Source organism: Meleagris gallopavo, chromosome 2, assembly GCF_905368555.1.
Source record: "Meleagris gallopavo chromosome 2, MGAL_WU_HG_1.1, whole genome shotgun sequence".
In the NCBI taxonomy this organism is placed as follows: domain Eukaryota; kingdom Metazoa; phylum Chordata; class Aves; order Galliformes; family Phasianidae; genus Meleagris; species Meleagris gallopavo.
Window position 1 is genome coordinate 58333661 of NC_139405.1, and position 12289 is coordinate 58345949.

General features: G+C 38.0%; 1 protein-coding gene across 5 annotated transcripts in view; it reads left to right on the top strand.

Annotated features, from left to right (window-relative positions):
* MTCL3 (MTCL family member 3) overlaps positions 1-12289 on the top strand; it is a 34533-nt gene that overhangs the window by 11712 nt on the left and 10532 nt on the right. For 4 of the 5 annotated variants that reach the window (XM_085217343.1, XM_085217344.1, XM_010707347.3 and 1 more), the window contains exon 5: positions 11957-12028. In XM_085217343.1, the coding sequence (XP_085073469.1) occupies positions 11957-12028 (72 nt within the window). The remainder of the gene's footprint in view (positions 1-11956; positions 12029-12289) is intronic. The other variant, XM_019612983.3, reaches the window with a different exon arrangement.

The window sequence follows — 12289 nt, forward strand, 5'->3', positions numbered from 1 at the left end:
ACTTGGTTGTATCGTTTTGATGATTTTATTGCTTGGATCGTGCTTCTCAAAGTTGTTTTTGCTGTAGAGTTGCTTCCATTATACAACAACTGTATTGGTAAAATAAACTGGGCTGAGGAATGGGTCCACACACTGACATGTGGTTGCCAGTTGTACCCCTTGGATGATTTTGGTGTGGGTCAGCTACCACTGCTTCAGAGTTTGTTCATGATTCAGAGTCTAGCCTGGGGCAGAGCTCATTCTTGATTGACAGTTTGGATGCAGTCATGCTTGCTTGGTAGGAAGCTGTAGGAAGGTTTAGCTGTGTTGTCATTTTAGCTGAAAATAGTCTTAACTGTGGAGTGTCAGTTGGCATCAGACCCATAGAACGTTTCCTGACTATTTCATTTACTGGTGTGAAAACTAGGCAAAGGGAAACAGAACATCAAATCCAATCCAAGGCTGTCATGTGAATTCACTATATGTGAGATTTATTGGAAAGGGGCAATCACCAGCAGTTACAGTGCCAGCTGAACTGGTATGCCCAGTTGTCTAAGTAATGAACAATGTAGTAATGTGGGTCAGGCTGATGAATGGTAACTGGTTACCAGAGAATATGGTTTCTGAGCTTGAACTCACTGAAGGGCAGGCTGGAAAATGGTCATCTTTGTTACTTCAGACCTTAGCATATGATTTTCTTGAGATCTAAATTACCTACATAGGCAGTGTTGCTAATGACTTCAGTAACAGCCTCCAAGTACAGTAACACATTAATAAATGGAGGAATGTTTGGGAAAACCATTGTCACTTGGTTTACATACAGCCATTTGTAATCTTGTGCTGGTGCTACTTATAAGTTTGAATTTACGTATTTTTTAGGAAAAGACATTGTTTCATACAACTCTGTATTGGAGCAGCATTACAAAAGACAAGTTTTTAGTTTTGCATTTTCTTGTTTCAGTATTTTATTTTATTTTTTTTTTTGCTTAAGTGGACATTCAAGTATCAAATGTGTAAGTTAAACATAGAGGTACCAGCTTGTTTGCTCAATTGAAAGAAAAAGATACCAGGTAATTTAAAAGACTGAGTGTAAAAAAAACAGAAACAAAAACAAACAAAAAAAACCCCCAGCATTATCTGATATTTCAATAGCTATCATGCTACCTTTCATGCTTGTATCCATAGTTGTAGCAAAGGCGGCACATAATCCACATTGATACTTTCATTGTTATCTTGCTTATTTTTTAAATAATAGATTATGCTTTTAAAATTCCAACTGTAATTTTATTTTTGCTTATTTTTTCATTTTTTGACAAGTCCCTGGATATGTGTTTTTTTTTCGTCGGACACTATGTATGATTTTCTTAGTTTCTTAAAGAAAGTAATTGGAATATAGGCCAAATTCAACCTCTTTGCACTACAACAGGAACATAAAGGGGAATATAGGATTCTCTAGATAGACTTAGAGAAACCCAGATGACTTTGCAAAATTGCTTTCTATCTCTTGGAATATAGACATTTTCTGAGTGCTGAATGAGAAGTCGAGATATATGCTGTTATACAGAATCAATATAAACCAAATGTCATAATCTTACGGGAAGTCCTACTAAGGCTCTGAATAAGAATAATAAATGATTTCTGCCCTTTATACCACTGTGTTCAGCCTTCTGCTTAAGTGCATCAGTCCCTTCAAGAAACACCTCTGTTTTCAATGTGCTGAAAAGGTCAAAGCTGAGCTTGTTTCAGACTGAGGGGAAAATTACCATGGCTGTTTTTCTTCAGTGTGGATGCTCACTGTTGTCTTCAAGGTTGTGGTTTTGTTGTTGTTGTTGTTGTTGTTGTTGTTGTTGTTGTTGTTTTTTCTCATAGTCTTGAGCTCTTTAGCAAATCCACATGAAATAATTTTAGAGTTTATTTTTATGTTAGGAATAGTAAGTCTACAGTTATTAAAAAAAAAAGAAAAAAAGAAAAAGAAACCTGGACATTCTGTCATCAAGTTGATTTATTAGTTAGTCTGCACATAGACAGTGCTTCCTTCAATCATCAGTGTTGCTGCTGGCTCTTTTGTAGAGCTTCATGGCCCTGTATGTTTTGTCCTAGTGTTAGGAGAGTAAGAAGACTGAATCTAGCAACATGGAGGTAAGCATTGCTCTTGTGTTCTGGCTGAACTCAGCTGCCAGCATGAGAAATAATAACCTTGTCATGTCATAATACAGATGGTTGTTGTGAAGCATGTCCTGGGCCCTCAGGGAGTGATGTCAGTGTAGTTTCCAGTGTAAAAACAGGTGAAAGAGACTGGCAAGACCTCAAATGGGAAAACAAATACAGAGCCATATGCAATACAACTCTCACAGAAATTGCTGCATTTACTATTCAGTATACTACCCATTACTTTTTCACAAGAGATTAAGATCATTAAACTGGGCTTTCTCCTCATAAATATGTGTTGGCTCTGAACAATGACTACATTGTCTTCCAGGGATTCTTCAGTAACTCACAGAACATCTTGGTCCTTCTCTTCCAGTATTCTTGTCTTTAATTTCTTGAAGATATTCAAAACCCTCCAAGGTGTGGCACAAGGAAGCCTCCTTTAATTGACTCTAGTATGACCAGGAGGATTGGGTTAGATGTCCAGCAGTTGCTTTCGGCCTCAACTATTTTTTTTATTCTTTGATATTTTTCTCTTCTGTAATTACAAATAACAAGCAGAATCTAATTTCTCACTTTGCTACAGAGGACACAGGCATAGGAAAGGTAAGGTTCTGGGAGAAAAGAAATTGTTTCCAGATTTTTTTGTTTGTTTGTTTTTTGTTTTTTAAATCAGGGAGGCTTTGGAGTCTGTGAAACTGTTTTCTTAGGCAAAACGTGGCCAGTGAACAGGAGATCAGACCCAGCTATGTACTGGGCATTTTCCATGCTGCACTGATAGTGTTTTGTGCAACTAGTGTTCCATGCAGCATAGCTCTGTTTGTAAGCAGAGTGCAGAATGGGTGTCTTGAGCCACCTTCTTCTAAACTCTTGTATTTGAATATGTTTATAGTTATATTCTGTGGTGGGTGCATATTAAATAGAGATGAGTCTATGGACAGAGAGAATATTCAGTTACAGGGTGTGCTGAGCGCTGGGATCAACCAAACTCTGGGGAATTGATACTAGACAGGAAGAAGAACACCAGGCTTCTGATCTTTGCTCATTTACTGCACTATTTGTAACATCAAAAAAATGCAGCCTGCTGGCTTGATGACATTACATGGTTATGAATACTAAAGAGTGCATTTACTATTCCGAAGTAAAGGCCAGTGGATTAACCTTTTAGATGAGCAGATAAATTTTTCTGAAGTGTTTGTTTCTGCTGAGGTGTTTTGACATATTGTGTGATTTTTTTTTTTTTCCATTGTTAGTATAAATAATAGTACATTGAGATATGTGGATACAAATTTTGTTTTGCTCTGTGTGATCCTAGATGTATGATTGTGTTAATTGAATTTGATTTTCTCAGCAAATCAGGTTAGGATAATAACCAAGCTCTTTGCTTAGGTCACAGTTGAGTACTTGCACTTAGAATGTATTTGCCAGGCATCTGTTCCATCAGTGTTGTGTGTAATGAGAGGTTTCTGCGTCTCCGTAAAGCATGACTGATGATGACATCAAAGTGGCCTAATTACGAAGAGTGTTTTATAATACAGGCTTGGCTGAATTATTTTAATTTTTACAGATGCTTGCAATTTAGATCTTTGATTAAATGACTCATTAGAAGCACCAGTAACAGTGCCCCAGAAAGAGTTCTGAACTGGAACATTGCCTTGATGATACAGAAACATAGATACACTTCAAAGGTTCATTTTCCTTATGGCGTGCTTTTCTGAGTAGTGTTGCCCAGTTCCCAGACTTTAGTAGAGTTTCAAAGTTTATTCCTAATAGTGTGTTAAACTGAAGAGTCCAGCATCAATGCTTCATTTGTTGCGCCTGGCTTTTTTTTTTTTTTTTTTTTTTTAATTTGCATGCTGAGGGTTGTCATCATTTAACTGTTTAAAAATTAAGATGTTAATCTAAGTCAGGAAATTGTCCTTCCTCGAAGGGGAAAGATGGGCAGTACTTAGAAATGGTTCATTTCACTACCTGTGAAGGTGGATTGACTGTGGAGAATCAGTCATTTCTAGAGACTGCACAGGGAACCTTAGTTTTGGTATCTACACTATAGAACTAAATTAAGCTGTTTGGTGACTGCGGTGGTTTCAGCACTACCACACTGCTCTCTCTGAAAAGTACAGGAGGATATAATATGATGAAAAAAACCTCATGGGCTAAGATAAAGACAAGAGAGATCACCCACCAGTAACCATCACCAGCACAGTATTTTGTCTCTGCCAGTCCTTCTTCTGGTCCATCGTGGACTCCACTCCAGGGCTGCAGCTCCAGCCTGAGGCTGTTCCTGCAGCGGCTCTCCATGGGCTGTGCCTCCTTCAGGCCTCATCTGCTGCTGCACTGTCAGCTCCTTCAAGGCTGCACATAGAGATCTGCTCCACATAGTGCCCGTGAGCTGCAGGGGAGGGGCAATCTACTCCACCATAAGCCTTTCCTGGGCTGCAGGGAAACACTGCTTCAACCTGGAGCACCTCTTACCCTCCTATACTGACTTTGGTACCTGCAGGGCTGTTTCTCTAACATTTGCCACTCCTCTCCCCCAGCTGCTACTGTGCAGCAGTTTCTTCATTTCTTCAGTCTGCTCTCCCACATGCACAACCAGCACAGCTCATGGCAGCAGTGGGTCCTTTTGGAGCAGCCAGAGCTGGCTCTGAACTAATACAGAGTAGTGGTGGGCTCTGCTCACCAGGCTAATCCTGCAGTCCCCTGCTACAAAAACTTTACCATGTAAGTCTAATACAGTCAAAAAATTACATTTGTACATCATTTCAACTGATTATCCTTTAGAACAGATGCTATTTCACTTCATGTAGTTTTACATGAGTGATAGTTCTTTTCACTGTTTATAATTTCTCCAGCCTTGACTCTATCTGCAGATTTTATCCATAATTTAATTTTTTCCAGGCAGCAGTGAAAAATGTTAATTAGCTGAAGAATTGATTTGTCTGAGACCCCATTAGGAGTCACTGCTGTGTTGTTAATTTGCAGGTGATCCACTGGTTCAGTGACATTTATGATAAGTGCAGAACGGTCAGGTGTTTGTTCATGAAGGCTAGTTAAAAAATGCATTCCAGTGATCAGATATTTCTAATGAGCTGAAGATTGTCAAATTTCATTTCAGAATGAGATTTTCAGTCACAGCAAAGGGAAGTATTAAATAAGAGTGTTAAGACAACTGCAGACATAAACATTTCAAGTCAGCCCAAGATCCACAGCCCCTCCCCTTGCAAGGAATTAGCATCTCCCTTAAAAAGCTGAGCATGTTTCACCTAGGAGGAAGTGACATAGGGACCAGTCACAGGTCTTCTGAGCCTTTTGTAGTCAGTGGAGTTACTCAACCCTTACTCCAGCCAGTTCTACCATATTCTGCTACCTTTGCATGGTAGAAATAATGGGAAAAGCACTGTGTGCATCCTTATGAACATAAGACATAGGATAAAGTGAGAAAGGTGGGCTTGGGGATGTCTAAACTGCTAAAATATCTTCCTTCCAGTTTAGCTTCCAGCCCCTTGCATTTTTCCTAAATTAATTCATCTCAAACTTTTGCATCCTCTCAAATGATTCTAAAATTTGATTTTTATGTGAGATGTTCCTGTACTAGAAGTGCTGTCTGAGGTGCATAGTCTTGAAGGGTGACCTACAGAGCCCCTTTTCCTGGTGAGTGCTTACAAACCTAATGTGCGTATTCTTGATGTAACCCTTCCCTGTGAATCCAATAAGAACCGTCTGTGCATATGACACAGCTCTTCAGTTTGAAATAAGCTTGAGTGCAATTTGTACAAACATGACTAGCTTAACTTTGCAGAACTGATTTCTGTATACTCCTTCAGTGAGTAGTGTGAAGATGTACACTGTATGTGTAGAGTCATTCCTTTTTTCCATCTCATTACTTACCATTTTCACACTAGCCTTTTTGTTGAGAGAGAATAACTAGCCTTTGATTGCTATACATGGGTTTTTGTAACTAAGGCTGTGAACCTTATCTGGTTGTTGGCACTTTTGTGTTCTTGTGACAATTGATTTGTAATCTTCTCTAAGACGTTCTTCTGATAAGACTAAAAAATATTTGTGATAATAGGTGTAAGAAAGAAAACTCTATTTAACTTAAGTGAAATGTGTATTATATTTAATTGGTAACTGCTGTGTCCATGAGCGTGGCTTCTTGTTGTTTGGTAGAGTTTTGAACTGTGTTGACATACTCTCTGTCACAGTAACAATCCAAGATAATGACTGGTGTGCATTGTACTAGGTGCTGTGCAAACCCTAACAAAAAGACTGACTCTTTTCTCCCAGAAAACACAAATAACTGAGCTCACAGATAAACAGCAACTTAGACAAGTCCTGGACAATAGGTTTAACTGGCATCACTGTGCAGCAAGATACCTTATTCCAGTGTTTTCACTCTAAAGTATTTGTGGTGTTCTGAGATTTACTCTTGCATTTCAGTATTAGACGAGTGTAAGCTGCCTGTGATTTCTGCATCTATAACGAGGTCCAGTTGGTTCAAATGGCAGAGGACAGCTTCCTCTTCAGAGAACTTGCTTTCACTACTTTCAGATATCCTGGTAGATGAAGTGTACAGTCACAGAGAATGAAGTGTCAGATTTTGCTGGCTATTTGAACTGATTATATAAAGAGCTTTCAAAAGGCAGCTTTCATCTTTTTACCTGTATTTGCACAGTTCTCGTTATTTGCTTCATCAATTTGTTTTTCCTTCAAAATATAAGGGCTTTCTTTAGATAAAGAGCAAATATATATTTTTCCCTCTTCTTATTTTTTTTCTTAAAACTGACAAATGGATAGCAGCAAAGGATCTGAAAGTGATACCTGTAGTAATTCATAAATAAATGCAAATAATACAAATATGGCAGGGTGGCTACTCTTTTCTAAAATATGAAGACATTAAAAGACTAGGTAAGAACTGTTATTCTCTCTTTTATTGCCTTCATTTCATATTGTTCTTCAGCAATGTTTTCAGTTATACCAGTTTTAATATGAAGGCAGTGTTTCTAAAGTGATAGGGATATGCTTAGACCTACAGCTTTGTGTTTGGTTCTTGGACTTGGGTGCCATGCTTCTTTGCATTTCCCTTATCCTCTGCATTTTCTTGCAGCTCTTGGAAGCAAGTCAAATACTGGAATACTTGTGGTAACTGCTCTTCAGAAAGAGTGGAAAGAGAAAAGTGTTTGTGTGGTTCTATGTTCTTATGCCGATGACAAAGCCAGTGCCTGGAGTTTGTTGCTGGCAAACAGCCACCAAAGTGGCTGATAGTTTAAGGAGTCTGTGTCTGAAAAAGATTGGTAGAGTTACAGAGTAAGGGGGACATTTTAAATACAAAGATTGTTTTGAGGAGAAAGTGTATTTCAGTTTACCAACATGGAGAGTATCCATTTAGTTTTAACTATGTGTGGTAATACATTGAATTAGAATCAGTGGCAGTAAACTGAAAAATCTGTCTTGTGTCTGCTTTGATCCAGATCCACAAGCTAACTGACTATACTTGACTGAAGAGAAAGAACAGAGAAAGTCTGAGGGCAAATTTCTATTTCCCTGATCATGGTCACTCTGTGCCAGCCAGAGGCAAGTTTGTTCAGTATTCAGTGCCTCTTAAAGACTGTAAAGATGGCATTGGTTTTGCTCTGATTTTTTGAAAGCTCTGTAGATCTGTCACAGTGTTTAAGAGGTAGCTAACTACAAGTGTGTGCAGTACAACCATGGTAACTTGCACCTGTAGAGATTCAGAAACTGCACACTCTTTGCCTTGGCCTGTTCTGTGAGCAGGGATAAGGGCTGGCAGGGGAACCCCGTGAACTCATAAATCCCCTTATATTTTGACAGTTCCTCTTGTGTTTGCTTACACTGTTTTTTTTAGATCATTTATCCTCAGATCAGACTTGAAATAATCAACCTAGAAGTCTTGAAAAGCTGTGGTATATTCTATTCAGCTTCTTTATTAATTGCAGAAAGATTTCCTGTAGTACAAAGTCAAGTAGTGAGAAATGAGTTCATTTTAAAGCTTTGATATTCAGTGCAGCATGATTCTGTCACTTCATTCAGCTGTGGTTTTTATAAAGTAGACTTCAGGTCTTTTTGTACTCTAAAGCACTCAGCATCGTAGGTGGTTGGAACTGCACATTTGGATTGCATTTTAAGGCTGGCAAGAGAAGGATTTTGCCATCTGGTCTTGAGAAGTGCTTAGCATCTCGAGCAAGACATTGGATAAAGTCCAGTGAAGGTCACTGGAGAATTGATGCTCTTAAAATCAAAACAGGATTGCCCATTTCATGTGATCAGGTGTGCGTATAGTGCAACTATGGTTTTTATCTATATTGTGGAATTTTTCAGCATTGCCAGAACATTAATGTAACCTTATGTGTGCTCAAAACAGTGAATGCTAGAAGAGTCAGGTCAGACTCAGTTGTACTTCCTAGGCATTCAGAGGTAAGCAGAGCTTATACAACACAATAATACATACCCCAGCTGCTGGTCCTATTATTCTAGCACTTTTGGAATATTTCAATACTACTTGAGCAGTTTAGCAAAATCTCCATTGTAGAAACAGTATGATGTACATTTTTTGCTTATTCTTTTTTTTTTTCCTGAAGATGGATGACTTGTTTTAAGATTATTACAACCATAAAGCTCTCTAGACAACATTGCAGATTAGATAGTGCAAATGCAGTCTTTTTTTTAATTTAGGAATCATAATCATTAAATAGACTGAACTGAATATAATTTAAATTACCCTCTGTTACAAACTTGCAAAACAATTCTAGAATTTGATGGGCAGACTTTTTTGCTATACTTGAAAAACAACAGAGGCAGCCTTCAGTGGCACTGCAGTATTCCTTGCTGTACACTGTGACATGGAAAAAGGAGAATTATCCAAACAAGTGGAGAAATATATTAAAAGACGATAAAACATGAAGCTTTTTGAACAGACAACGTTTGTACATAAAGTTGGCTAAACTGGCCTTGTGTAACATTATTTAGTATATCAAAATAAGCAGTGTTTCAGTAGTATCCAGTGGGAGAATGGGAACATTCAATTGCAAGAGTCTGGACTGCTGTTTTTCATTTTGCAGTATGTTTATTTGAATACAATTTTTTCTTTCTGTTTTGCTTTGAAGTATTTTTTTTTAATTATTGGGAATAAATTGTTTAACATATTGAGAATTGAATTGGAAGGCAGCGGTAGTGCAGGACTTGAGAGAAATGGAAGAAAGAGTAGCTACTCTAAATTGTGAACTGTGCCCCAGAAAAATCCCTTAAGAATTATTTAGATCGGAACACGCTGATTGAGATGTAGCATTTTTCATTCACTATGACTAATTCCTCAGTGTCCTGAGATCATGTTTATGGGGCACTGTGATTTTGAAGGTGTCATCTGTCAACTGAGGTGTGTGAGTGGAATCTCTAGTGATCAGAAATCACCTCCTGGTGTTTTCCACAGGAAAAGAGATTATGCCAATACCAGCGGGGCCTATTCTACCTACATAAATCATCCAGCTTGTTGACTTGTGTATGTTCTTCGCTGTTTACTGCTTTAAAATCGCATTGCTATATACCATCACTTCATTGATGAATATAAGCTGAGTATAGGATGCTTTAATTCAAGTACAGCAGAATAGAAAGTAGTGTCTTGTCATTAAATAGTCACAACTATTACTGAAGTTAAAAATTTATTATGCTGACAACAAAAGAAGAAAAGGACTTTAAAATAAAAAACATTGAGAGAAAGGGGGAAAACAAGTGTTTTAGTTTTGCATCAAACTCAGAAAAATAATTTTTGCTCTTTGAACTTTCTCTTTTTTAATGATTTTGTCATTGAAAACTTTTTCATACATCTCATATCCTTAAATGTTGTAGGGCACACAAGAAGTTGTGTCTCAGCCTTTTAGAAGCTCATTTTGTTTGAAGAGATGCTGGGCTTGGCAGGAAGGAATTTAGGTAATCAAACATAAATAGCTTAATTATCCTCTAATTACTTTATTAGTGGATGGCATTGGCAAGAACTTGGTGCAAGCAAAAGTAATAACTGATTTGAAAATGAGCTTTTTATAGTGGAATGATTAACAGTGACATATAGCAGGAGTCTGCACTTCTGAAAGTTTATAAATTTGCCAATTCAAAAAGAAAAGCAATAAAAAAACTTTCCATATGCACATACCAATTCTGCCGTAGGGTAATTAATGGATGACCCTGGAGAAGAATAATTTTGTTTGCAGACTGAATCCCTATATTGTTGGCTTTATTTTAAAAGGAAGAATCAATTTAACTATTTTTTGTGTCTTTTCTGGATTCTTCTGGAATCCTCTCATTGGTATCCGGCTGAGATTCTAATGATCTTTGGTTTTATTGTTTTATCTACTGGGAGCACAGAAAATACTGAGAGTATTTTCAAGAGACATTTACAAGTTTCAGTTCTGGTTCTTGGTGGCTATACACGTGAATTCTAATTCTGAATCTGAAGTTATTTTAATTCTGGTTCAACTCTATAGTGAATTTGATCAAGAAGCCTCATCTCTTATGGTTTCTTAGATCTATGTGCTAATCACTTCTGTGGTATCAAATATTCCTTTGAGAGGAGCAGTCCTCAGGATGTAGTACTTGTATTGAGGCTAATCTGGAGAAGAAGGAGAACAATTGGTACCAGCAGCAATATACGGTATACTTGCCCATTATGCTTTGTTTCTTGAGGATTGTGAACAGATTTTAATTCCCACTAGGTGGAACTGCATGACTTTTGGATATACCACTGGATTTTCCCTGGCTGGCACAGGGAAATGCATGTTTTTCAGTACTCAGTGGCACAAAGGCTGCTCATACCAGAGAATAGTCTCAGAGAGAGGTAGTTATATCACTGCCTGCTGCAAGAGCTACATTTCACCTGGGAAGCATAAAACCTGGGAACAGCTGCAAGTGGATTGTTATGTATTAACTCACTTTCCTCTTCCCTGCTGTTTTCTTGATGATCTATATTGAGTGTTGACAGTGGGATTGCTGCAGTTGTTTTCCACTGCTACCACTTGCCCGCTAATGAACTTTTCATTGCTAGCAGTTACAAGATTTTTTTCCTAGTAAGTTTTGAACCCAGTGCATCCTTCTCTAAAAGCAGGAATATCTTTTCACCAATTTCTTTTCACCTTGGCTGCATAAAAAGTAGCTCACTTGTGTGGTGTGGATAGGTTTGTTTGTCTTGTGCTTGTTGCAAGTAAATCTGCTTTGCCTTTCACTAGGAATCTGTAGTCCAAGCAACTTAAAATAGGTATTGAATATGTTTGGAGAACAGAACAAATCTAGTAACAGGACACGTGCATCTTTCTGCATGCTTTGTCTGCAGTATATGCCTGGGAGAGCTGTAGCAGCAGCATACTGCAAGCTTGAGGCCTGTGGGTGGGATGCAGAGAAAGATGTCCTTGTTCTCAGGTTAGCTAGGAGAAGTCACTGACAATGCTTTGTGTGGCTTACCTATGGGACTGGTTTTATTGCTTGCCTCAGTTTTCCATTTTTTGGGGGTTACTGTTGGATATATTTCCTTTCTTACCTTTCATGTGATGATAAGGATGCTAAGCATTTGTTATGTGTTTGTTTTAAAATGTGTTGAATAAAAAAATGTTGCAGACTGATTAAACCAATACTTCACTAAAGCAGTGCTTCTGCTCTGTCATTTTTAGACAGCAGTGTCTCTCCTCTGTATTTGACATCACAGGAGCTGCAAGAGGTTACTGCCTTTGTATTTGCATTTGTCACACTATGTTTAAACAGAATGACTAAATTATGTAGCTCTTCAGTGAAATATGCAGTGCCTCTCACTTTGTTTTTGTTTCAGCAGTCATTGAAAAGAAGAGGGAGCAAAGACCTACAAAAATCAGAAAAAAAGTCACAGCAAACACCAACAGAGGTATGTTGAAAGAACAGTAATCCGGATCCTTATGCGGAGATTTTAGCGACTCTGGAAATGTGATTTTCAGATTTACACTTGTTTGCTCTGATTTTTGTTTTTCTACATGCTGCAAAATGGAGACTTCTTATCCCAAATCTGTAGTGAGATGACATGATGTCAAGATCTACCTAAATGAACTACTTGTGCTGCAACAAAAACCCACCAGCTTTCATGTACTCCAAATATTTTAGGCAAAATCAGTAAACGGAGCACAAGTGA